Source organism: Emydura macquarii, unplaced genomic scaffold (assembly GCF_026122565.2).
Source record: "Emydura macquarii macquarii isolate MOO-44397 ecotype Brisbane River unplaced genomic scaffold, CSIRO-AGI_Emac_v2 contig_2897, whole genome shotgun sequence".
Classification (NCBI taxonomy): Eukaryota; Metazoa; Chordata; order Testudines; family Chelidae; genus Emydura; species Emydura macquarii.
Genome location: NW_027133034.1, coordinates 2,352,476 through 2,376,691, shown reverse-complemented (window position 1 = coordinate 2,376,691; position 24,216 = coordinate 2,352,476). Strand labels below are relative to the sequence as shown.

The window sequence follows — 24,216 nt, the reverse complement described above, 5'->3', positions numbered from 1 at the left end:
TACAGTGGAATTCATAATGTCATATCAAGTCATATACAATGCAAGCAATGCCATTCACCATAGATAATTTCTGGCACAGCTGGCGGAAAGAGCTTTAAAATAGTTTTCTGCTATCTCCACTACATAATCAAAACATTGGATGGCTAGCAGTAAATCAAATTAAATGTAAAAGAAAGATGTCTTCCCAAGGCAAAACACCATATAAAAGTCAGTATTCATAACTTTAAAAAAACCAATTCATTGCATATATATACTGCACACAAGTCTACAATCAGTGTTGTACCAGACTAGTAAATTCATAACAATTTTCTACTCTTGTAGAAAAACTAGAAAAAGAATCTCTGGTCCTGTGGAATGTAACGGTAGGATTTTTTCTTTTTAAAATTACAGCAGTTTTATTGAAATTTGATTAACAGAAAAGGTGTGATGCATGGAAAGGCCTTCTTATAATGAAAAGAATGCACCATTGCTATAGGTACTGTACTTCTGTAACTTTTCACACATCTCCACTGCATGAAAATTTAAATAATTCCATTACAGATGAGGATTTGACTGATCCAATAGGATTGACAGGACCACATTTCAATGAAATCTCAGTCGGCTTCCACATAATTTTTCCAGATACTGCACAGTTTGAATAATGAAGAAACTGGACACAAATAGCTTTGGTCATCACATTTTTACCATATCTACTGGACTTACAAATATATTATTTATTTATAGGCAGGAGTGGTAAGATGTTTAATGATTTGAGATGAAGAACAATAATACCATATTTTACTGACTTGTATTTAGTATTTGGGAATACACAGGTTTAAACAGGATTAAGATGGTAACAGTGCTGTAACCTAAAAGAAAATTCTCAGTAAAAGGTAACTATCATTGCAATATATCAACAGCAAGTTATCCTGGGCCCAATTAACTGTTGCCCTGCACTTAGTGCATTGTGAATGAAAAACAGTATCAAATCATTTTGCACCCATTTTACAGTGGTATAAATGACAACCACAGGTGTAGGGCAACAAAGAATCTGGCTCCCTCTACCAGACACATTTAAACTTATTATATATGCTTATTGCTATTCTGCTGCTTTTTAGACATTATTCTTACACTTAGATTTGTATATAATTTTAAGTGAAAATGACATAAGTAAATTCAAAGCACCAAAGTATATTACTACAGCATAAAGATTCAGAATTTAAGCCGTGTTCCTGCTTTCACTGAAGTCTATAGGAGTTTTCCCATTTACTTCAATGTGAGCAGGAGTAGATTCTTAAACACATAAAAATCAGAAAAGAAAAAGTTATGGTTCCTTCTGTAACTGTAATTTGTTTCCACAGGGTATTTTCAAAAACCTTTGTTATTTAAAAAAAAATTAGAATAACTAGTGAAAATGAGTGATAATATAAATATCTACCATGCCATTTGTAAAAACTCAAGAATTTAAAACCAAAGATATTTGGGACGTGTGAAATTTAGAATAACAGACACATTATCATCAAGTACAAATAAATTAAAATTTCAGAATACCACCACCACAGCCCTGTAGTTGATTGTTATCCAAGATATGCAGTGATGCATATTCACTAAGAACTCCAGCAAGAAGTGTGGAATGTGTAGGTGATCACATGACATCCTAACAATGTATGCAGTTTCAAAACACATCTTTTAATTTTGGAGTTTGGTTTGTTAATGCAATCTAGGGTTCATCAGTGTGTGTGTGCAGATTGAGAGAAGGTAGGTATCAGGCTTGTGAGTTGAGGGCTGAGAGGTGGATCTAAAGTTGGAAGACCTAGTGATTCTAACTCACAAAAATAATTTTAAAAATGCTCTGAAGAAGAGCATACTAACTACACTGGTTGCTAACACTCCTGTCTTAGAAGTGGTGGGGTGGTTGATTAAAGGCTAATGGAGAAGGAAGCTGTAATAAAGTTATCTCTGAGTATAGGATTTAGTTAAGGAAAAAAAATTGTTTATGCTGAAAGACAACATTCATTTTAGTTTCATTTTGTCTGTGCCAAATCCTTAGCTGGTGTAGATGGGCCTAGCTCCATTTCTGATTTCAACTGAACTAAACCCCTTTTACACCAACAGTAGTCCTGGTCCATATATTTTAAAGCAATATTTGTTGTATTATGGTATATACTTCTAAAAACCTAGTTACTTTTTATGCCCACATGCATCCCATAATACTGTTAGATTTGTAAATAAGCATTTTTCATTTTTCTTACTCTGTTTTTCTTATTTTTAATTTAACAATAAGTAATCAGGAAGGGCACAAAAGCAGACGGGCGGGGAAGAAGTCTAACATGACTGACTTTGAAAAGACATTAAAAACATCTTAAAGAGAGCCAGGGAGGTAGTCATTAGACAAGGAAAAGAAATGTTAATTTGGTAGAATGCAATTTAACTATTCTCTTATTATGTTTCTCCAATAGGTCCATGCTAGATGCCAATGCAACACATCTCCATCAGAAGCAAGTCCTAATGATAAATACATAAACTATATTGAATAATTTGAGCTAAAATAAAGAAAAAATTATTTACCTCATCCACAGTTCCCAACCGTGAGTAAGTAGATTGACATAAATTCTTTGAACCCAAAGGAACTTCGTTTATATCATAATCTTTAGGTTCAGCCTCTCTGTTTTGGTGCCTTTAAAAACAAAGTTTACGTTTGTGAGAAGACAAATGGAATCATGATCTCTTGTTTTGAAATCAAAATTAAAATTTCACTGGATGTAGTGAAATTCACCACATTTATGCTTATCATAGGCTTGGCAATACTGTACCACTCTTTCTTTTATGCTACTATTATAATCATTAGTGTAGTTGCTGGCTGCAATAGTATCTTGTTGCACTTAGAGGTGAGGAGTGAGATTTACCACTGAAAATAATACACTTAATAGTAATATTAAATATAATTAAAGGAAATTTTTAAAGAAAAAATCTGTAACATTAAAAAAAACCAGGAAAGCAATTGACATGTTGACTAAAGTTTTACAGCAACAAAAACTATGGCATATCACCTAACCTATCACTTCACCCCTTTTCTACTTTGAAAAACTGTTATAAGAGTCCAAAATGACATGAAAAAAGGATAAACAATTTTAAATCAGGGTATCTTTTGATAAAACAATTAACATTTAAATAGAAAGTTTCTATTTAGTGAAATAAACAATATGCAAATTGCACAAATAATACTGCATTACGTTTTAAACTAGAAGTAAATTGAAACTATCTATTTACAGCAGGCAAGGAATTTAAGTTGTGTGCTGATGAAAAGCATTCACTAGCTAAGTCAAAACCAATGTCAGACAGATAAGTAGCCAACTCCCTCCCACTCATTCCTTTGAAATAATTCATTAGCCAACAATTAAATCCGAGACTGAAATTCCATATCTAGCCTAAATGGATTCTATTTGCTCCCCTAAGACTGGTAAGTGTGATATATTAGAAGACATTTTCAGTCACAAAGGTAGAATGTTATGTGCCAAGCAATGTTGGCAAATATCCATTTTTATTTACATCCTGTAGAGCATCTAAAGGTTCAACCAATACAACACTCTATTTCAGTTCTTCATGGTTACAAATGATGGGAAAGAATTTAATTCTTGTGTCAGGAACTAGCATTCAGAAGTATAAAACGTCTAATAGATACTTTGATTTAATATTAAATATAATAATGTGTATTCCTAGAAATCTTGTCTAATTAGAGCATCATCTTCTCAGATAGGGGAGGAATATAACTGCTGGTCTTCATCTCACTGTCATTTTAGCCACACAGAAAAGAGTTATGCAGTGACACTACACTGAAGAGACACCTTTTGGATACAAATAATCAATATAACTGCTAAGGGATAACTAGAATACAAAGAGGCAATTTTGAACAGCAGCAGCAGCAGCAAAGTCCAAGAATGGATGAAATCCCTAAAAAACAAAACAAAAAACCTCCTTTCCCTTCCCTGCTGAGAGAAATAGCTCAAACAATGAGGATGAAATCCTGACCTTATTGAAGTCATGGTTTTGCCATTGACTTAAACTAGGCCAGGATTTCAGTGTGTGTGTGTGTATGTGACAGTGTGTGAGAGAATTTAGTTTATGTATAAAGGAGATTTAGATCTGGATGTCATCTGCATATTCATGTTATTTCAAAATGTGTTCTCTCAGTAGCTCTCTCACCAGCTTTATATAGATATTGAATTATGTAAGGGAGAGAACTGAGTCTTACGGGACTCAGAGCTTTAATGGTGGAGGAACAGTTATCCCAACTCATCCTCTGTGTCCATCCATGCCTACACGGAGCAGCAATGCTCACTACTGGGATGTGATTTCTAGAGCGTACTAACATGCTGTGCACTAATTTCTCCATAGACACTTCTGGTGCACATTAAATGTTCTCCACTACACTTACACAGACTAAGTTAAAGTGCACTAGGGAACTTTTTAACTAAAGTTAAAGTACACTAGGGAACTTTTAATGTACACCAGCAGGGTCTACATGGACCAATTAGTGTGCAACATGTTAGTACGTCTTAGAAATCACACCCCCATAGTGCATATTCCTGCTCCATGCAGACAAAAGCTGTGTTTTTATAGAGCCTACCATGGCAGGATCCTGAACCTGATTGATTTTTAATGTTATGGCAGTGTTATAGCCCTAATTATATAAATCAGGTCAAGATATTTTGGGGGAGGAAATTAATTTTGCTTATAGCTTTTAAAAGCAAAAGGACTTTAAAGACATTAGGAAAGTATTCCTGTCCCACAAATGTTTGTTTAATTGAAAAAAAAATGTCACTCCCTACATTCTCAGGGGAGTACAGTATATTATATGAATAATGTTTGTCTCCCTTTTAATGGCTGTGGACTCATAAGTTGTTTTCAAGCTTTGATACCGAAAGGATTCTTTTACTAGAGATCTTCAAAGAGACAAGACAGATGGTCCACACATGCCTCTCACAAGCTGTTCAGTGGAAGTCCAAGCTGGAGGTCAAATTGTCATTTTTAACATTGTTTTTTGGCATTAAAAAAAACCAATTTCAATGTTCAAGGGTCTGACTTAAACCAAAAAAAAAAAAAAACCCCATCCAAACAACTTTCCCCTTTGTGGTTAAATGTTGCATGGTGTTTACAGAATTGTGTGATGATCATTCAGGAAAGGGCCCTTGCCTTCATACTTGTCTTTAAAGCATCTATTACACTGACGACTCTGTATAAATACATAAATAATAATAATCAGCATATATATACAAGCCTAAGCACAATGGGCTAAAGAGCGGGGTAGATCAAATTCTGAAGTCCTTCCTTTTGTTACTTTAGGTCAGACCTTTGGTATTATTATTATTTTAATGTTAAGGTCTTGATCCAACTCCCACTGAAGTGAGTGGAAACAATCCCACTCTCTTACTTCAGTGGAAGTTTGATCTGGTCCTTTAGGTTTTTTTAATTCAGAGATTCCTGAGCATTTCTTTGTGTATTTCTCTTTTAAAGTCTAACCACTAAAACAGTGATTTTCAACCACTGGTCAGCAGTGTAACTGTGGCTGGAGTAGGTCAAAGCTGAGAATGCCACACTCATGGCAGACTGCAAGAAACAGGGCAGAAACACCCCTAAAACTGGTGGTTTATTCTACAATTAAATTCACCAAACAAGTAATAATAGAGGCTCTGTAGCACCACACTGGTTAACAAGAAGCCGTAACGCAGTTCCTGTTAGGCATTCCAGCCCTTGGTTCCCATCCAGACAACCTGGTCTTATATGATGAAAGGTTATGGACAACCTAATTCACCATACATAACGTTCTTCCTCTCCCAAAGGATCAGCCACTTCCCTGGGTCAATATATAACTCACATCTTACTCAAACACCACACTTAAGCCAATCCTTTAGTATCTAAAACTAAAGGCTTTAGGATATAAAAGAAAAGCAGAGAGCATTAAATGTTTAAAAGAATCACATACATTACAAGTTATTTTCAGGGTTCATAAATCAGGATCATGTAATGTTAAATCTGCTAGTTTGCAAAAAAAAGTCTCTGGTTTATCCAAGCAGGTTGGGGGTCATTCAGTCCCTTAGGTAACACTCTTCTTCATTAGAAATCACATCCAGAGATGTGGAGCAAGACTGAAGACAAAGCAGTGATGTCACAATCTTCACTTTTATACTTTCAGCCCAGGTGTATGGAAAGTTACTGGCAAAAGATGGAGTCTTAAGTCACTTGTCCTTGTCACATGTTCTTACATGCCATGATGAGTCACTGGGCAGCCATTGCTTTCTCACTTTCTGAAAAGTCTCCAGGAAAAGCTTAGTCTCTTCATTGGCCCATTGGGAGAGCTGAGCGTCCTTAATGGGACATCAACACATGGCTTTCTAATCCTGATGTAAATCTCTCTGGAGGATGTCACCCAGTAATCACAACAAATGTTTGCCAATATTCATAACTTCAGATACAAAGAGGATACATGCATATAAACAGGATTATCATACTTAGCAATCTATAACTTTTCCAAAGATACCTTACATGACATACTTTGTACAAGATTTGTTGCAATTGTAAAACAGTGGTAGCAACAATGATATAAATGCTATCTTCCTCTTCATACAGCCTGACATGCGGACCCCTGAAGGTGCACAGACTATGTCTTAAGGGTCCGTGAAAGCTTGTTGTTACCATAGAACAGTGGTTTTCAACCTGTGGTCTGGGGACCCATGGGGGTCCACAGACTAAATCTAAGCTTTCCAAAAGGTTTCACACCTCCGTTCAAAATTTTTTAGGGGTCCACAAATGAAAAAATGTTGAAAACCATTGATTGAAAAGCATAACAAGAAAACAAAAAAGGCAAACTCCTTCTATAGCATTTTATCTGATCCACAGGTTCTGGTTTATATATAATATGTCCTGAACTGTTATTTCTACAAGAATAATAATATGGCAATAAAACATTAAGAGTGGGGCTTTTAAGGGTTAAATCATGCAGAATGACAAAGTTAAAGCTACACATGCAATCTGGAACTCTTACCTCAATTTTTATGCACCTTACAGCATCCCCAGATGGCCCTGCCAATTTGCAGCAACATATTTGACTAAATTTTTCATTGCACAGATAAATTATCCACCCATGCATTTGCAGCAAAAACCTTCCTTTTATTTACCTTCTTTAAAAAAAACAAGGAGTGCACTGCTAATTAATGAGGGCTATTCCTAGGCTGAATTATATCCTTCCATCCCCCAGCATTTTCAACTGAAGAGCATTTTAAAACAAGAAAATGCTGCAGGAATTTTATATAAACAGGAGTTTCCACCCATCCCCATGGTAAAAAATGTTGGAGGTGGTTTCCCCTCAATATAAATAAATTATCTTTGGACAAAGACCAAGTGTGGAAGTCTCAGATCATATCGTGAATATTTCAGAAATAAAATGCAGCTGAAAAGAGCAGGGATCAAACAGAAAACTTCATGTAATCTTCACTATAATAATCATTGTTGTACTGATATAGTACTTTGTCCAATAACACTGTAACTCTTCAAAAGGAGAAAACAAGGACTTTCAAATTTACATGCCATTGTAGCCAAGTGTCTTGATATTTGGTGTTTCTTTAAAGCCCTAGTCTCTGGAGTCAAGTGATTACACAGGGATCTCACCTTGCATAGAAAAGAGTATTTCCATTCTAATTCTCTTGGTCGCAAATAAATGCATGAAAGCATGATGTGAGTGTACCCTAAGGCTCAGAAACCAAAAGAAAAAGAACCCCAAATTTTTTATTTTTAAAAAATGTCATGATTTTTGAGTCAATCTTATAATTTTCTAGGCTTGACTCATGATTTTTAAACACGTGGTGTTGGCAGTACTGCTAACTAGTTATTGAGCTACCCAAGTTCGCAATACTGTGTCAATTACCATAATATTTAAATACCTCACCCCCTCCTCCCGCATCAACAACATCCCAATGCTCATGAATAAGATTTCTGCAAATTTGTTCCCTAGCCAGTCACTATGTCTCAGCTCAGATAACCATAATTGACCTCCATCTAGCAACAGCAAGAAATTTAGCTCTGTATATTTAAACGTGTTTCCGTTACAAGTTACAAAATTTACTGTAAGAGAAATATATTATTTATTTAGTATTATTTCTCTCCTGCATATGTATTTAATTGTTTTTGGAGTTTTTTTGTAAAAGTCTAAGGAGGGCCAGGAAACGAAAGCTCCTCTCAGGGAACTGAGGAACAGGAAGGAAGATATGATCTCCAGAGCCGGAGGACCTTTGGGAAACATTACTCCAAACAATCTGGATCCCAAATGTTCCACAAGGAAGGTTTCCCTCTGCAATGATCTGCAGGAGCGGCTCCTGATTCTTTGTGGCAAAGGAACCGTGGTGCCATTGGTCATCTCACAACACAACTGCAATACACCACTCTGCAAACCATGGACAGGACCTGGTACAGTGATGCTACCATACTATGAGCAACATTAACTTCTGTGCTGATAATCATTCCTCTCATAGGGCCCAGAGGGGATAATACCATGACATTCAGTGCTTTCTTCTTCTACCCTGGCATACGCACGACTGCCAAGCTCTGACTTGTGGACTGGGAGCAGAGGGATTCCAAATTGACCAAGAATAGCAGGAACATGTTGAAAAGGTGTTTCTCCCCTTCTCCTATGTTCAGCACTACTATATTTGGATTGCCAGAGAGAGGCATCTGACTCACATAGACAGGATATTTCTGAGATAAAATAACAGACTTAACACAATATTCAGAAATGGTGATCATCTATAACTCCCACCTAAGGAACACCATATTGACTGGGTAGCCACACCATTACATCCCTGCCCTAATGCTTTACAAACAGAGCATGGACAAATAAACATAAGAGCTTTTATGGAGACATAGTGGGAAAATGGCAAATATATTGCTAAGACAATAAATAAGAACAGTTGGCATGTATGTAATCTTCACCCCTTCTACAATTTTGACCTTTGAGATTCAAAGCAAAAGTTTGGTTGTGTGTGTTTTGTTTTAATGTTGCCCTTTTCACACACCTGTACACTTTCTAATACCAATCAAACTACTGTGAGAAAAACCTCTGTCACAATTGTTTTTACTAGACTGAAAGCAGGAAACGCTAGCAATACTATGGTAAAGTCTACAGTTGCAAGATTTCCAGTCTTTTTGTGTGTGGGGATTATCACATTTTAACAGGGCAAAATTCTGAAAACATTAATTGAGTTAAACAAGACTCTCATTGAATCAATGGGAGATTTTTCAATCAAGGAAAATTTGGCTCCTTCTTGGCAGCAAGGCCCCATAGGTAACTTTAAAAGCATTTGAACATTACAGTCAGAAAAGGATAGATAGCGTTTTCAGTTTTTACTGATTTTCACTGATAAACTACCAGTTTTTTTATTAAAAGAGTTCAGATTTTACTGATATTCACCCATTTATCAATCAACCCAATATTTTTTCAGGTACTTATTTCTGTAAACACTAAAGCTTTACGCAATTGTTCTATCCTGCAGCTCTGAGACTGAAGCAGTTTCACAGTATAAAACACACACACATGGTGGAGATCGGAAAAATCAAACAATGTTAATATCACGCTATGATTGGCTCAAAAGGAGACTCTGCCCAACTATTTCTTTGCCTCTGTTAAATGGCACTGAATTTAAACAATCAATCCTTCACAGATAAAGATGCCCCTTATTTACACAGTTACCTTCTTTAGTACCAATCTCCTTACAGGATTGGATGGATGGGCCTGGGTTCTTCTGGATCCTCACACAGCCAGTCCTGCCCTTTTTGTGGCTGGCTCCAGACCACCCTCAAATGGCTTCTCTCACCTCCAAGGCTCTCAGGGAGGGCATCTCACGCCCTATTGGTCTGGCTAGCTCTTCTTCCTGGGCTTCCCCTCGTCAATCATTTGACTCTGCCCCTTTCTCTGAGCAGACATGCCTGCAATCCTTCCCCAAACCAACAGGGGCCCCTGTTTGTTCTATATAGTGTCCTTCCTCTTTCCTGCAAGCAGACTCGGAGTCTGCCCTTGGCTCCCCCTTCTTACCAGGGACAGAGTGCCTTTCCCTGAGCTACCAGCACACATAGCCCCAGAAACTTAAGTAAACTCCTTGAGGGTTATAGATAGATACAGTAAACATAGGGCGAAGACATAAATCTATGCCTGAATACCAAAAAAAAAAATCAGCACTTTGAAATTTTCAAGAAAAGTAACGATAGGCGTGAAGAGGATGCATTGCACTGCAAGTTCTGCAGCGCTGAAGTCAGTGCTCATGCTGACAGAAAAAAGGAGCATGTTGAAAGCAAGTGACACAGGAAACAAAGAAGAAAGTGAGCTTTGTGATAAACAGTCAATATCAGAACAATATCCGGGCTTTAATGAAAGAGAGGACAAAGCACAATTGTGTAAATGAATTTGTGCATGTTCTTTGTTTCACTGGACAAATAGCAGAGGGATCCATTGGTAACTTCGTGTGACAATACTGTCCAGCAGAAAAAAAACCCTCCTAATGCAGACAACCTCACTCATAAGTATCTGAAAGAAAATGACGATGCTTTGGTATCTAAACTGGGAACGAACTGATGGAAATGTGGTGTCTAATCTCATTTTTAACGAATCTACTGATGCTTTGGACCACTCGATTCTTAGCCTTTTGTTTTCATTTTTTTATTTCAAAGTGAATAAACCCGCATTGTTTTGTGTCAATAAGACCTTCATCCCCTTTGCTGACAGCTGTTTTGTAAGATGCAGCAATAACTGACATGTTTGAGATGTACCAACTAATTTGGGGAAATGTGGTGACAACTAACACAGATTCTGTTTCCTACATGGCTAAATTTGCACAGGAGATTAAACTCAATCACAAACTGAAGCTGCTACATATTACCTGTCCTGCTCATCAGATTAACATTGCAACTGCAAACATCAGCAATTGCAGCTACAGAAGAAATGAAAGACGTGTTCATCATTGGATTCGGAGCTGTTTTCAAGTATGTCAACAAGTTGAATGCATTATTTTACACACTGTGAGACAAGTGCAGAGCCAGTGTTGTGCCACATCAAAGACGAGCTTGTATTTCACTGCCTGTCATGTAAATAATGCATGGACTGTGCTAATGCATCGCCTAGATCATCCTGAGTTTGTTGGTTCTAAAGCAGAAACTCTAAAGAGACTGGCAAGTAACCAAAACGACCGCCAGATTCTGTGTGCCAATATACTGTTCATTGTTGAAACCTTGAAATCACTGTGTAACACACAGAAAAACACTGGAGTTTTATCCGACTACTGCCAACATGTTTGCGAATACAGATGTTTACCGGATCCTGACAACCAAAATCTCAGCTGAACTGAGCACAAAAGCAATAGGAGAAACATATGGTGAGAAAACCTGTGTTTTTGGAAATCCTTCCCATCTTGGAACACGAGAAAACCAAAAAAGTGTTCAAAACCTTCGATGTACACTCAGCAAGAAATGGTGGATGACCATGGCCCATAATCTGAACCTCGAAGTGTTTGGTGGCGAAGATTATTTTTGGAATGTTCATCCAGGTGTTGCACTTCTTCCCCAAGGTGAATTTTGCAGAAGACTAAAACCATTATGCCAAAGTGTTTCAACCATTTGCCACTAAAGAAGAAATTTCAAATCTGAAAGCATTTACTTACATGAACTTGCCTAACCCAGACAATGAGAAACTGGATGTGCTGGTTTTAGGTTTGAATGTACCACCTAGATCTATAGATGCAGAGTGCATATTTTCTAAGTTGGATCACCTCCAAGACAGCAAGAGGCTCAACATGAGTGAGGACACTTTGAAGAAAATGATACGACCATTTGCAAACCAGGATTTCTGGAAAAACTACAAGGTCTGAGAGAGACAAAATATACCTTTGTACATTAAAAAAAAGTTTCAATTATACTGAAGTAAAATATGTATATTACAAAAGTTTTTTTTGTTTTTCTTCCCCCCCAATTTTTCCATTTTTAACCTGATTTCATCCTGGTTTTAATGTTTGGAAAATAAACACTGAAAAATTCCCAGATTTTTTTTTTTTTTAAACAAATAAAAACTGAAAACGTGGAACACTAATAAGAATAGAAAAACACAAAGAGAAAGTAAGTAGCAAATCAAGAGAGTTCTCAATTATTATTATTATTTGTATTATCATACTGCCTAGTAATCCTAGTCATGAACCAGGACCAATCATAAAGGAAAGGTATTATAAAAGCAAAACAACCTGGTCACTCATAATTATTAAAGATTTATTTTTGAGAGTAAAGATGTTAAACTGGGCTTCTTTGCTAAATTCCAACTCAGGTACTTGTATTCTGCCTGTTTGGAAATTACCTTTGTTGTTTAAATTGGGTAAGTTATTCTTTGTTTCACCCTTCTAAAAACTGTAGTGTAGTGTTGCTGGTCAGAATGATCTCTGGGGATACATCTACACAGCAACTAGACACCTGCGGTTGGGCCCATGCCAGCCGACTCAGTCTCATGGGCTTGGGGTATGAGGCTATTTCATTACTGGGTAGACATCTAGGCTTGGCTGCAGCCCAGGCTCTAGGACCCTGCAAGGTGGGAGGGTCCCAGAGGAAGTCTACAGAGCAAAACAGCCTGAGTCAGCTGGCATGGGCCAGCTGCATGTTTTTCTTTGCTGTGTAGAGGTACCCTGGGTTTCACCTACATAAGGATGACAGCACTCCAGCAGGGACTGTCATCCATCTGCCACTGTCTACTCTAATACCCACTCTCTCCTACATGATTACATTCCTGTCCACTTCCCAATGCTGTGTTCATGACACAACTTTCTTCTTCTGTATGATACAAACACAATCAAGTCTCCAATTTTAATTTTTTTTAAAAAGTCAAGATAAATACTACCTACTCATATAGACTCTTGCTATTAGAACAGATGCCTCCCAGCTGACAATACAGACTAATCAGGACATACTGCTACCCTTTTAATCATACTATGAAGGCTTGTAAGTCTCATGTCCAAATCCAACTATGATTTTAAAAAATTAAAAATTAAAAACCTTTTTACTTCACGACTTATTAAATATATCAAAACTAGAAGATATTCTACATCAGTGTTTCTCAATTGGTGTTCCGCGGAAACCGATGAATTTCAGGGTTCCGCGAAAAATTGAAACTGCACCGCCGAAAACAGCCGACAGCGCGTGCCGCCGAAAACAGCCGATACCGCGCCGCCGAAAAGGGGAAGAAGTCCCAGATTTTTCAGCGGAGGGTATCGCATGGCCCTGCAGAAGTTAAAAAGGGTTCCGCGGCCAAATTTATTTGAGAAACACTGTTCTACTGTATAACTAATAGCCCTGCTTAAATGGTGCACTGGGACGTAAATGGTGCACTGGGTTTACAGATGTTTGGAAAAATCTGTTTTTCTTGATGCTACTGATGGTTGTTTGAAAGAGCAACCCTTATAGTTAATTATCTTGTAGCTGCAGTTGTTTGTGTACCCTTGATACACTAATTCAGAAAGTATGTATTGTATGTACTGCTTGCTGCTGTCTGTAGGTGAAACAAATCTAGCCACTCATCAACTATGATTTTTAGGTATGTGCTGGTCCCTGCTTCACAGTCATATGACTGCAAGTAGTGCCTTTGAAGTAAACAACTCCACAGGGGATAAATTCCTCAAATTGAAGGGTGAAAAAGGCATGATTACAAATAAAAGTATGTTGAACTGTGCTCTTTCTGAGAATGGCATAGTGAAAGTAGATTAGTTACTCCTGTTCGCCCTTTTGCGTAATAAAAGAACATGGAAGCATTCAATGAAATGGAAAAGGTGGCAAATTGAAGACTGATAAAAATCTTTTTTTTTTCCATGCACAGTTAGCTCGTGGAACTCATTGCCACAGCATGTCATTTGAGGAAAAAAGGGATTCAAAAGGGGATTAGACATTTGTATAAATAACAGGAATATCCAGAATTATCATAATTAAAAAAAAAAATTGGGGAGGGATATATACCTGCAGGATTTCAGGCACCTTCCTTCAATGCATATGCTACTAGCTACTGTTTGGTGAAAGAATATTGTGTTACAGGGATCACTGGTCTGAACCAGCATGGTAGGCTTCTAGGTAAATGGTAGCTACTGAGCCTGGGGAACAGTGAGCAGATCTTTCAGGCAACTCTCACAGCTTGCCTGCATGGGAAACTTATACCTGTAAAACTATAGCAGTTAAAATTTGCAACTTACTTTATACAAGTATAACTCCCATGTAGAGATTCATAGTCTGGTATGAAAGAGACTTTTTCCAGTTAAATTGGTCACTTTTTGGAGGTGATTTAAGCTAATCTGAAAAAAGCCATGTTTATTTTGTAATAAGATTGTCCATACGGAGTGTTATACCAATATAACTATAGTGACCTAACTATAATGATATAATTATACTGGTATAATGGAAAAAAATTCTCATGTAGAGCCCAGTTACAACTCTAGTCCCCTTCTCACACTATCGCTACCATGGAGATCCTCAAGAAACTGCAGTTTCATACATCAGCCTAACAATACTACAGATACAACACTATAAAACTGAAACTGAAAATTCTTGTTTATGCTGTGATTGATACAACTTGTTACACAGTGTGTTCCAATTAAACATCTCAGGTTGTGGAACTCCTACCATGTGTGGTACAGAACCCCATTTGGGTTAGGGAAAGTATAATGGGGAAGTAGGGAGCTCTCACACTCATTCACAGTTGCACTAGAACTTTTTTAACTACTCTAATTTTTCATGGGGTTCATCTAGGATTCCTTTAAACTTTTTTGGATAGCCCTAGACTGGACACGAATGTTAAAAATAGTTACACTGACTATAAATAACAAGGAAGGTACTGTCTGAACTTGAACAAAAGCCAAAGATTAGCTGCAATCACACAACTATTGTATGTTTAGATGTAGCTAAATCACTTAAGTACACATATTAAAGTAGACTAATAACTTCTGGCTGTTCATTTTGATTTTGTTCCTCTTGTTTGAAATCCTAGAGGAATTGTATGTTAACTTACATCTCAGTTCTTGCAATCAAATTTATGCCAACCAACCTTGCTGTTTGTATAACCATGAATAAGCCATACACTCAGTCCTAATACATTTTGTAGGTTCTTTACCTCAAAAGCAATGCAATCTAAGATTTATTGTTATATGGGAGACTAGTTGGCTCCTGCCTTCTTGCATTGCTGATATTTCAAACATTAGCCACTTGTGTGTTTGCCTTCCTTGATGCTAAATCTAGATGATTTAGCTCGGACTCTCAGATTCATTTCTTGGCTGATCTGTTGGCTGGCCTCTCCAATTGGCTTTTGCACTGTTTGTGTCTGTATTCCACAAAAAAATCAAAGCTCCAAAATCCTTTGGTTCTAAAGTAACTCTTATTGTCAGGCAGCTCAGTTTTTTGTGCACCTATGTCATATTCCATGTCATACCAGTGTGCTATATGAAGCATAAAATATATGGTATGTATTTATTCGGTTTCTGAGGAATCCACTCTACATAATACCTGACCGAACATACTTCTGATCAGAAAGCACCAACAGCTGAATACATAGTGCACAATTACATCTGGGAGAGCATAGCTCTTCATCCTATGTAATGTAACCTAAAGTCCTTTATGATTGCCACCAAATAAATCAAAATATAAAACACCTGATATTTATGAAATACCATAGTTTTATAGGAAAACAGGGAAGGAAATGTAGAACATGCAAGTAAGGTCAGAGTAATGGAGTATAAAATACTGAAAAAGATACATAATAGAAATAATATTAAACTACTCAGACTGAAATACACGCATTGTTCTGTGAAACTGTATAAAACCAGAACAACATCAAACAATTAAAGATAAAATGTTAGATCATTCTGCTCTGAATCTGAATTTCAGTTATAAAAATAATTGCATAACATCAAGTAGTTAACTAATTTGTTAACTTTAATTTGCTTAGGGTAATATTACAACAATTTATTTAAAATGGAAGACTGAACTAACTATTACAGTTTCCTTATTTTATACTAAATTAATAAATGATTAAATTTGGACCCAGAGTAACAGAGCATAGTTTTAATGTATTTTAGATTATCAAAAAAAAGCATTTGATTAAAGCTCAGTTTAATAATAGAAATGCCAGAGGGTAGAATAAAATGATGGTTTATTTCTAAAAATAAAAGGATTTCATTATTTTCATTCTGAAAAACAAAACCCTTTCGTTTATTTAACTTGAGAACCAGGATGGCCTTCTTATTAGCTCACCACTGACTAAAATGCATAGGGTTGTTATCATACTTAAGCACATCATATCCAAGGCTACTCCCATCTTTTTTGTGAACTAGTTATTTTATTTCAAGTTTTCTTATTTAAGTAATGCAATCTGCCTAAAAATTGACATTATACATAGAAACAATTATTAAGTGGTGAAGGGCTCCTTTCCCTATATTTTTGTAATACTCCTTGCCAGAGCAACAAGAGATTATGGGCTAAAGGTATGCAGATCTTGTAGAGAAAATATAGACAAAGTGCAACTGTGATTGCACGCAGTTACTATGTTTGCATGAAAAATCAGGTAAATGCATGCACAAACCATTTGATATCTCATTACCTATTCCTTTCTTTATACACAAACTGCAAGTGTATTTTTACAAGCAAATTTTTGTATGTGAATCAGAACTCTAACTTTTAAAATGTTGTTTATTTGTCTCTCACTTTGAAATCATTAGACTATGAGCTAAATTCTTGACCCCTACATACCTATGCAGAATTCACAAGGAAATCAATGGGAGTTGCATCAGAGTATCTGAAGGCAGAATCTGGTCCATATTTTCTCTATAATTTCAATGAATGCTAATTATGGTTCCTATCTCCTGGCAAATTTTAAAAATAGGCAAATATTTCTGTTCAAGAATTTCTGGGAAATGCTACAGGCACCTGTAAAACATGAAACCCCTCCTGATACTTTAAAGATATATTGTGTGCTGTTGCTTCTCTACTGTACCTAGCGTCACCACTTTTCGTTCTCCTATGTACTCAGCCACAGTGCAGTCTGACAGCAAAATGATTATGGAGAGAAAGGTAAGTCAGTTGGGTCATAGGGGAGATCACAAAACTGTAAGGGAGGGGGGCTGGGAATTCATATGGGCTAGTTGATAGCCAGAGATCTAGGTAACGGACAACCAGGCAAGAATGGATGATTAGACAAATGGTAAACCAAAAATTCTGTTCTTATGATAACATCTGTTCATTTTATTGTTACCTCACCTTCCCAGTCTATCTCAATCTCCATTTGTCTGTCTTATCCATCTTTTGCATCCTACAATGACAACCAAACTGAAACTCTCTGTGGAAGGAAGTCTTCTCCGTTACTTGTTTGTACAATGATTACCACAATGGTGCTCTGATTTTGTGCTCCATGATAAAATAATAATATGGCGCTGAAGCAGAGATAAAGGGCATGCAACAAAGGAGGATGGATGCTGGTATTCTCTTTAACCAAAAGATTTCCCTCTTCCACCAATTAAATTCAAAACAACAACAAAAAAACAGAACAGGATTTGAGCTCTGGACAAGGCAGAGTTCATCCAGGAGAGAGTGGAGCACTAGACTGATGGTCTACCTTCCATTTCCGAAGATTTAGGTTCGGGTCACAAATGAAAATGTATTTGGCACTCTCAAAAGAGAGAAGAAAAGGAAACACTTCCTCTCCTCCTTGGAACTGAAGCTTGTTCAGATAAAGCAGACCATCTCCCCATCAACAAAAGTCATCAGGAACACATAACTCAACATGACTCCGCGCTGAATACAGTTCAAACCCCTGTATGGAACTGATCCTAGTTGCCTAAGAAATGGTCTATTTTTTCCTCTGCAATCACAACCTCCTAACAGTTATATTCCACTGGAACAATTAAGCTGTCAATTGATGTGGGACATGTATGACCTCAGGAGACAGTCCTTTCACAGGTACTGGCCCCAAGCTATGGAACTCAGTGCCAGATGAAATGGACCTTTAACCTCACTACATTCAGAACTAAACACATTCCTTACCCTTTTGCTGAAATAGTAATCTCATTCCTGTGTATTTTAAAAGAACAAAACCCTAAACCTGCCTCGTGGTGGCAAAGAAGAAAGACAGATATGATTGTTATTTTTATCTTTCTGAGGTAATCAGATGCTATAGTGGTGGGGGCCATATAAGAACTTAGACAGATAGATAAGGATAGGTAGAGGTAGGGAGACAGAGGAGTGTATGCTAGGTTCAGTAAACATTCCAGCAGGAGATGCTTTCAGTTTTGCTTTCATTTCTTTTTAAAAAAATGAGAGATTGCCACCATTCAGCTAGATTGGACACACACTCACGAATTATGACTTATGTTGAGCAGTGGGTTCAGTGTAGGAGAGAGGTTTGCTTGACTGAAGAAGGGTCGACTGAGAAGTAGTTGCCCTTTCCTCCTCTTTCCTTTATATGGCAAACTCTCCCATGCACCCTCCACTGAAAATATCCTTGGGATCCCCTTTTCTCTTCATGAGCCACAACAGCCATTCTGGTTTTTCTCTTTGAAAATCTGGCCTCTATACATGTAGTGGAAAGGGGGATTTTATATTGTTGCCCAATATGGCTTTCTGCTTCTGGTTCATCTGCTTTCAAATATGAAGTGACCAAGGGTACAGCAGTTTTTTGTAGCTGATGATTTTACATACGTGGGTCTAGAAATTTTCCATACCCTTAATTATTACTTAGCCCATAAATCATAATGAAATTGGCAGAACCACACCACCATGAAGGGGGGGAAAATCTTTATAATTCTAAAGCTTTTCTTCATTTTCTTTCATTTAAAATTGCATATTTAGTTATTTTTCTTACATATTGCTTCTGTTTATGATTTCAATGTTTATGATTTCAAGGGTTTTCTTATGAATTGGTTTACTCCAGATATGGAAAAATGACAGTAAATAGCACATTTGCTCCTTACAATACATTTCACATCTCATATACATTCACAAATTTCTCACAAACATTTCCAGTGTTTAACTTTGGCTATGATAAGTAAACTGCCAGACAAATATCAAGGTAGGGACATAATTTACTATCCCAGTGATTTTCAGAAAAGCTTTTAATACTGTACTAAATAATAGTACTGTACTTAAATCCAGTACAGAAAAAAATATATATGGAAAAGGGTCAGGCACAAACACTCCTGAGTTTGCTTGACACAATTATAACGGCAAAAATACAGCAGATTTTAAACACATCTCAGCCTATCTGCACAGTGAAGATAATTAGGCATGAATAAAAAATATTCCACCACCATACACTAAAAGTAATCATAATACAGACATGGAGAGAGAGAGAGAGAGAGGCAGGCAGATCCGGAATATAACAAAACTATCTATCAGCTTAGGGCTCTCTGGTGTCTCGTAGGCAATGCCCAAATTAGGGATAGTAAGGAGCTGCACCACTTGTGGGGGAACATAGGAGAGAATGCAAATTACTACACCTCTTTAAGGACTAGACAAAATACAGCCCATAATTGTTAGGGCTCTCTAGAGATCTATTTAGATATTTCCCACTCATCATGACCACGTATCTAAGTACCTTTCAAAAATACAAGTAATCTGAACACATTCGATGTTTGATTCTTTCCCCATTTGGGGGGTCCCCATATACCTCCTTCTCCTTTCTTCTTCCTCATATCATCACTAGTGCATTAGTTACTCTTCTTGGGGAGCTGGTCATTATTGTGAGAAAGTCAGGATGAAGAGAGGAGTCTTATGCAAATCAGCTCTGAGGAATCCTATGTGCATCTTGCCTTATTTCTCCTGAGTAGGGAGTCACGGGATTTTTTTGATCCTCTCCATGCACCACTGAACCAGATCTATACTGTACTACGCTTAGATTTCTGTAATTTATAGGAGGAGCCACTGGATCCTAAAATATCCCCTGTGCTTACTAAGAGTTTGGCCTTGACAGCACAGGACTTGGGAGATAGCTATTTTAAAGAGTATAAATTCAAATACAGCAATGTTCTAGAATACTAAGTTTTAAAATGCCTCTTGCTCCTAAAAAAAATAATCGGCTTTTTAACAAAAAAAAAAATCAGAAAACAAAACAAAACAAAAAAAATCAAGAAAATTTACCAGCTTGGGCACAAAGGAACAACTGTCTACATACAAAAGTTGTATTGCTTTAACTTTAAGGCATCTCTATACCATTAATACTGCTTCCACACTCGAGGCTGTACTAGTTATAACTATTTTATCAAAAGGAAAAACCCCTAACCAGACACAGTATGAAATCTGTGTGCAGCCCAGGCCAAAATCTACTCAACCCTCCTTCGCCAAAGCTCAGGATATTCTAAAAAGCCAGAAGAGTGACTTTTTGCGAGGCTGTCCTATATAGAGAATAATATAACACACATCTAGGAGGTGTGAAGTACACAAGTGAGGTGTGGGTGTCTTTTTCCCCAGCATTTTGTGGTGTACTTCATATGCTCACAGAGCCCCAGGGATAGCAACAGTGCCGTCCTCTTACCAGCGGTACACTAGGGTGGGCCTCCCATACTGCAGGCAGCGTGAGCGCAGAGTCAAGGCCCCCTTGCGCTCCAGCACGTCTGGTGGCCCTATGTCCATCCTCAGGTGGGTCCCTCTGTAGCTGCAGGACTTGCTGCACTGTACTGAAACCCCAGACCGAGACACTGAGTCTCCCCTCTCTCACATGCACCCCCAAGGGCTAGCCCCCTCCAGCAGCGAGCTCAGTTCCCCGCAGAATGCTAATGACAGTCTTAACACCCTAGGGTAACACTGCGCTCCTCGCAGCACAAAAATAGTCCCTAAAAGACGCTAGCTAGGCCTGAAGGCACCAACCCCTGCCCTATTCCATCTCGGTACGATAAGGACATTCCTACGCAGGCGTGCCTAATCTCCTTGGTAACGAAAGACGCTGCGAGGGAGGAGGTGGAGAGTCGAGCGCTTTCCGCTCTTCGGCCGGAACTATAAAGCTATGTCCCCGACGCTCTGAGCGGCTGTCCCACGGAGAACTACATTTTCCAGCATGCAACGCTCAGCTTTGACACACAGGACCAACGGATCGACGCGGCACACTGCATGCTGGGTAATGTAGTCCAGTAAAGACAAGGCTCTATTAAAACAGAGACGTGAAGATATACAAAAGTGACTGCCTTTTAAAAGGGGCTGAGCGGAGGGAGAGGCCCGGCAGTTTACGGGGTTACTAAGGCCATGCTGGGAGCTGGGACTTTCCCTTCTGCCTGGGCTGGAGGGCAGAAGAGGCAACAGAGAGATAAACAAACAGTGCTGTGCAGTTACAGCTTCCAGCTCCCTACAAGGCCATACAAATATCTCATCATTCCCTGTGTTGTAGTAGCAGTCAGGAGACCTAGTCATGGACTGGTACTCCACTGTGCTATTTCCTGTACAAATAGTCCCTGCCCCAAAGAGCTTACAATCTCAGTCCTGGTCTACACTTACCTTAGAATTTGGTGGCAGTCGACCGGAGTTATGCAAGCTATGCAGAGTAGTTCGCATAACTCCTGTCGACTTCTTAACTTCCATTGTGCGCGGCATTTTCACTGCGCTATGCCACCTTGAGCGGGTGGTTTTAACAAGTCAACTTCCGGATCAACTGAGGTCTTCACTGACCACTCAACTGATCTGGACAGATCGATCTGATGGCAGCGAATTAGCTGCCATCAGTGAAGACGTACCCTCAGTTAACAGTCTCCTCATCCTGGAGACCAGATAGGCAGGGTGAGTCAGAGACAATTCTGCAGTCAATCCTAAATAAATAATTTTGCTCCTATTACAATCACAAAAGGGTCCATCCAGCTGTACAGATGAGCTTAGAGGCTATATAGATGAAATCCTGGTCCCATTAAGGTCAATGGCAGAACTCTGACTGACTTCAGAGGGGCCAGGATTTAACCCTAAAGATTCACAGGCTTGGACCAGACTCACAAAAGTAGTCTACAAGATTTAGGATTTTTTCATTGGTATTTTAAATCTTCACTCCAATTGGACTAGGGGGTGCATAAGTATTGTGACTATAATTTAACATATCAGATGATTTAAAGTTACCTCCAGCAGATAAATCCAAAACAGCATACATACTTCCATTTATTTTCCATGCCCTCAAATCCTTCCCATAACAAATCTGTGAAATCAGCATTATTCCAAGGAAAGCATATACATTTATTTACATAACAGGATTTAGATGATAAAATGGTAACCTTACCTACCACTATCATGTTATTTCTGTTTCTACTATTACTGGTATCACTTCACTTTTTTGCAGTATTTAAAAAATATGTATTGTTCAAGTCTTTGGAGATTAAATGCTTTGCTCTAATTTCCTTCTCTATATAAAATGTGGTTTTATTCTAAAAAGTGCCTTGGTATAAAGTGGCATTGAGGAGTTCCTTACCTATTTTGTCTCCATTATTTCCACATTAAATATGTTCAGTTGACAAGTTTTAAAAAGTGTTTTTTTCTAACTACTGGCCCAGCAAACAAGAGTCACCCTAATCTGCCCCTTGTGCATCAGCACCTGTAATGAAGATTCTACAGGGCAAAATATGGCCACCGCAATACCTTTGGAACCCCATTGATTTCACTAGTAAACTAGCTACACTTTCACTAATAATGTAGCACTGGTGTAACAAACTGGAACGTGGCACAGAATTCTATTGTCGAGAAGGAAAAAAATCCAGTTCAAACTCTTTTACCCTCTAAGCTATGTTGGTTCTGCTGGAATAATGGGAATAAAATGTAGTGGAAACTTAGTCATTAAAGTGATCAAATAGAACTGAATACATTCAGGGAGCAGATCTGTTGAATGATATGCTTCCATTTTCACTCACTTTTCAGATTGGAGTGGCATGTTAAATATTTAAACGTGCAGACACAGTTAATTAACTTCATTTGGCCTGCTGAACAGCTGAAAAGTGTGTATTTAAATTGCCATCCACTTTTTCCTTTTCAGCATGTCTGTAAACATTTACGGATGGCTAAAGTCAGCTGCCCCTTTACTCCTCTTTACAAATTACAATTAAGCTTTTAATTGATGTTAGTGTTCTCCAAAACACAGAACTTAGTATACTATGTAGTATATGTAACTAAAAGAGAAAATAACAGAGTATATAGCAACAATACAGCAAAAACAAGAGTTCTGTAGCACTTTAAAGACTAACAAATTGTTAGTTGCCTCCTATATATGTTGCCAATATTTGCTGTATTATTTCTACCAACTGCATCTGAGGAAGTGGGCTGAAGCCCACGAAAGCTTATGCCTGCTGAAATTAAATTTGTTAGTCTTTAAAGTGCTACAGAACTCTTGTTGTTTTTGTTGTATACAGATGAACACCCCTCTGGAACTCAGCAACAATACACTACAGCAAAAGTGTCTAGATAACTGTTACCTTTGTTACTATAGTTTTGTTCATTTCAGATTGGTTATATTTTCTATCCATTAAAAATGAACTTTAAAAAATGGGATAAAGAATATAAGCAGTTGTTCAGACTGTATCTTGGTACTTGTGCCTCTGAAATACAGAGCAAGGATGTCAGCCTTTACCATCATCTTCAGAGTTTTGAAGCCAATGGACATAGACTGCCTTTGCAAAAAGAATTGCAGGATTGAATCTTTTTTACTTTTATGATTCTATTAATTAACTGTTTCCACTGTAAATATTAACATTTCCTTGGAGTTAATTTTAAAATTATTTTTATGTTAAATAATATTTTCATACAGGATTTCTGGCATGGTACCAAGAGGACTCAGGTAGATAAAAAAGATTAGATATTAGTTAAAGGGAGGGGGAGGAAGAGAAGAAAGTAAGTTTTTTTTAGTTACTCTGAAGTCTTGAGGATACTCATAATTTGTACAGACCTCTCAAACTGTGCCACTCCTGCCAAAGCATGCCATTCCAAAGCTCCCATGGGTCCCAGTTAAACACAAGAAGCACGCCCTTTCTAGTCACAGACTCAAAATCACAGACTCAAAATCTATCTGGAAAGGACATGTTTCATATACAAAAATATGTTAAGTGTGCGTGTGTGTGCACATGCATATCAAAATGCATGAAAGGGGACACCTTCACATTATTGCGGATCTATCTCATAGAAAACCCATATGAGAAATGTGCTATCTGAGCATATCTCCCTAGTGCCTTGCATTGGTTA

At 37.7% G+C, this 24,216-nt stretch overlaps 1 protein-coding gene across 1 annotated transcript in view; it reads right to left on the bottom strand.

Annotated features, from left to right (window-relative positions):
- Window positions 1-20,885, bottom strand: part of CFAP95 (cilia and flagella associated protein 95) — a 52,682-nt gene extending 31,797 nt beyond the window's left edge. The window contains exons 1-2 of the mRNA XM_067568857.1: window positions 20,555-20,885; window positions 2,548-2,656 (exon numbers count right to left, since the gene is read on the bottom strand). Coding sequence (XP_067424958.1) covers window positions 2,548-2,656; window positions 20,555-20,652 — 207 coding nt within the window. The 5' untranslated portion in view covers window positions 20,653-20,885. The remainder of the gene's footprint in view (window positions 1-2,547; window positions 2,657-20,554) is intronic.
- Between the last annotated feature and the right edge of the window lie 3,331 nt (window positions 20,886-24,216).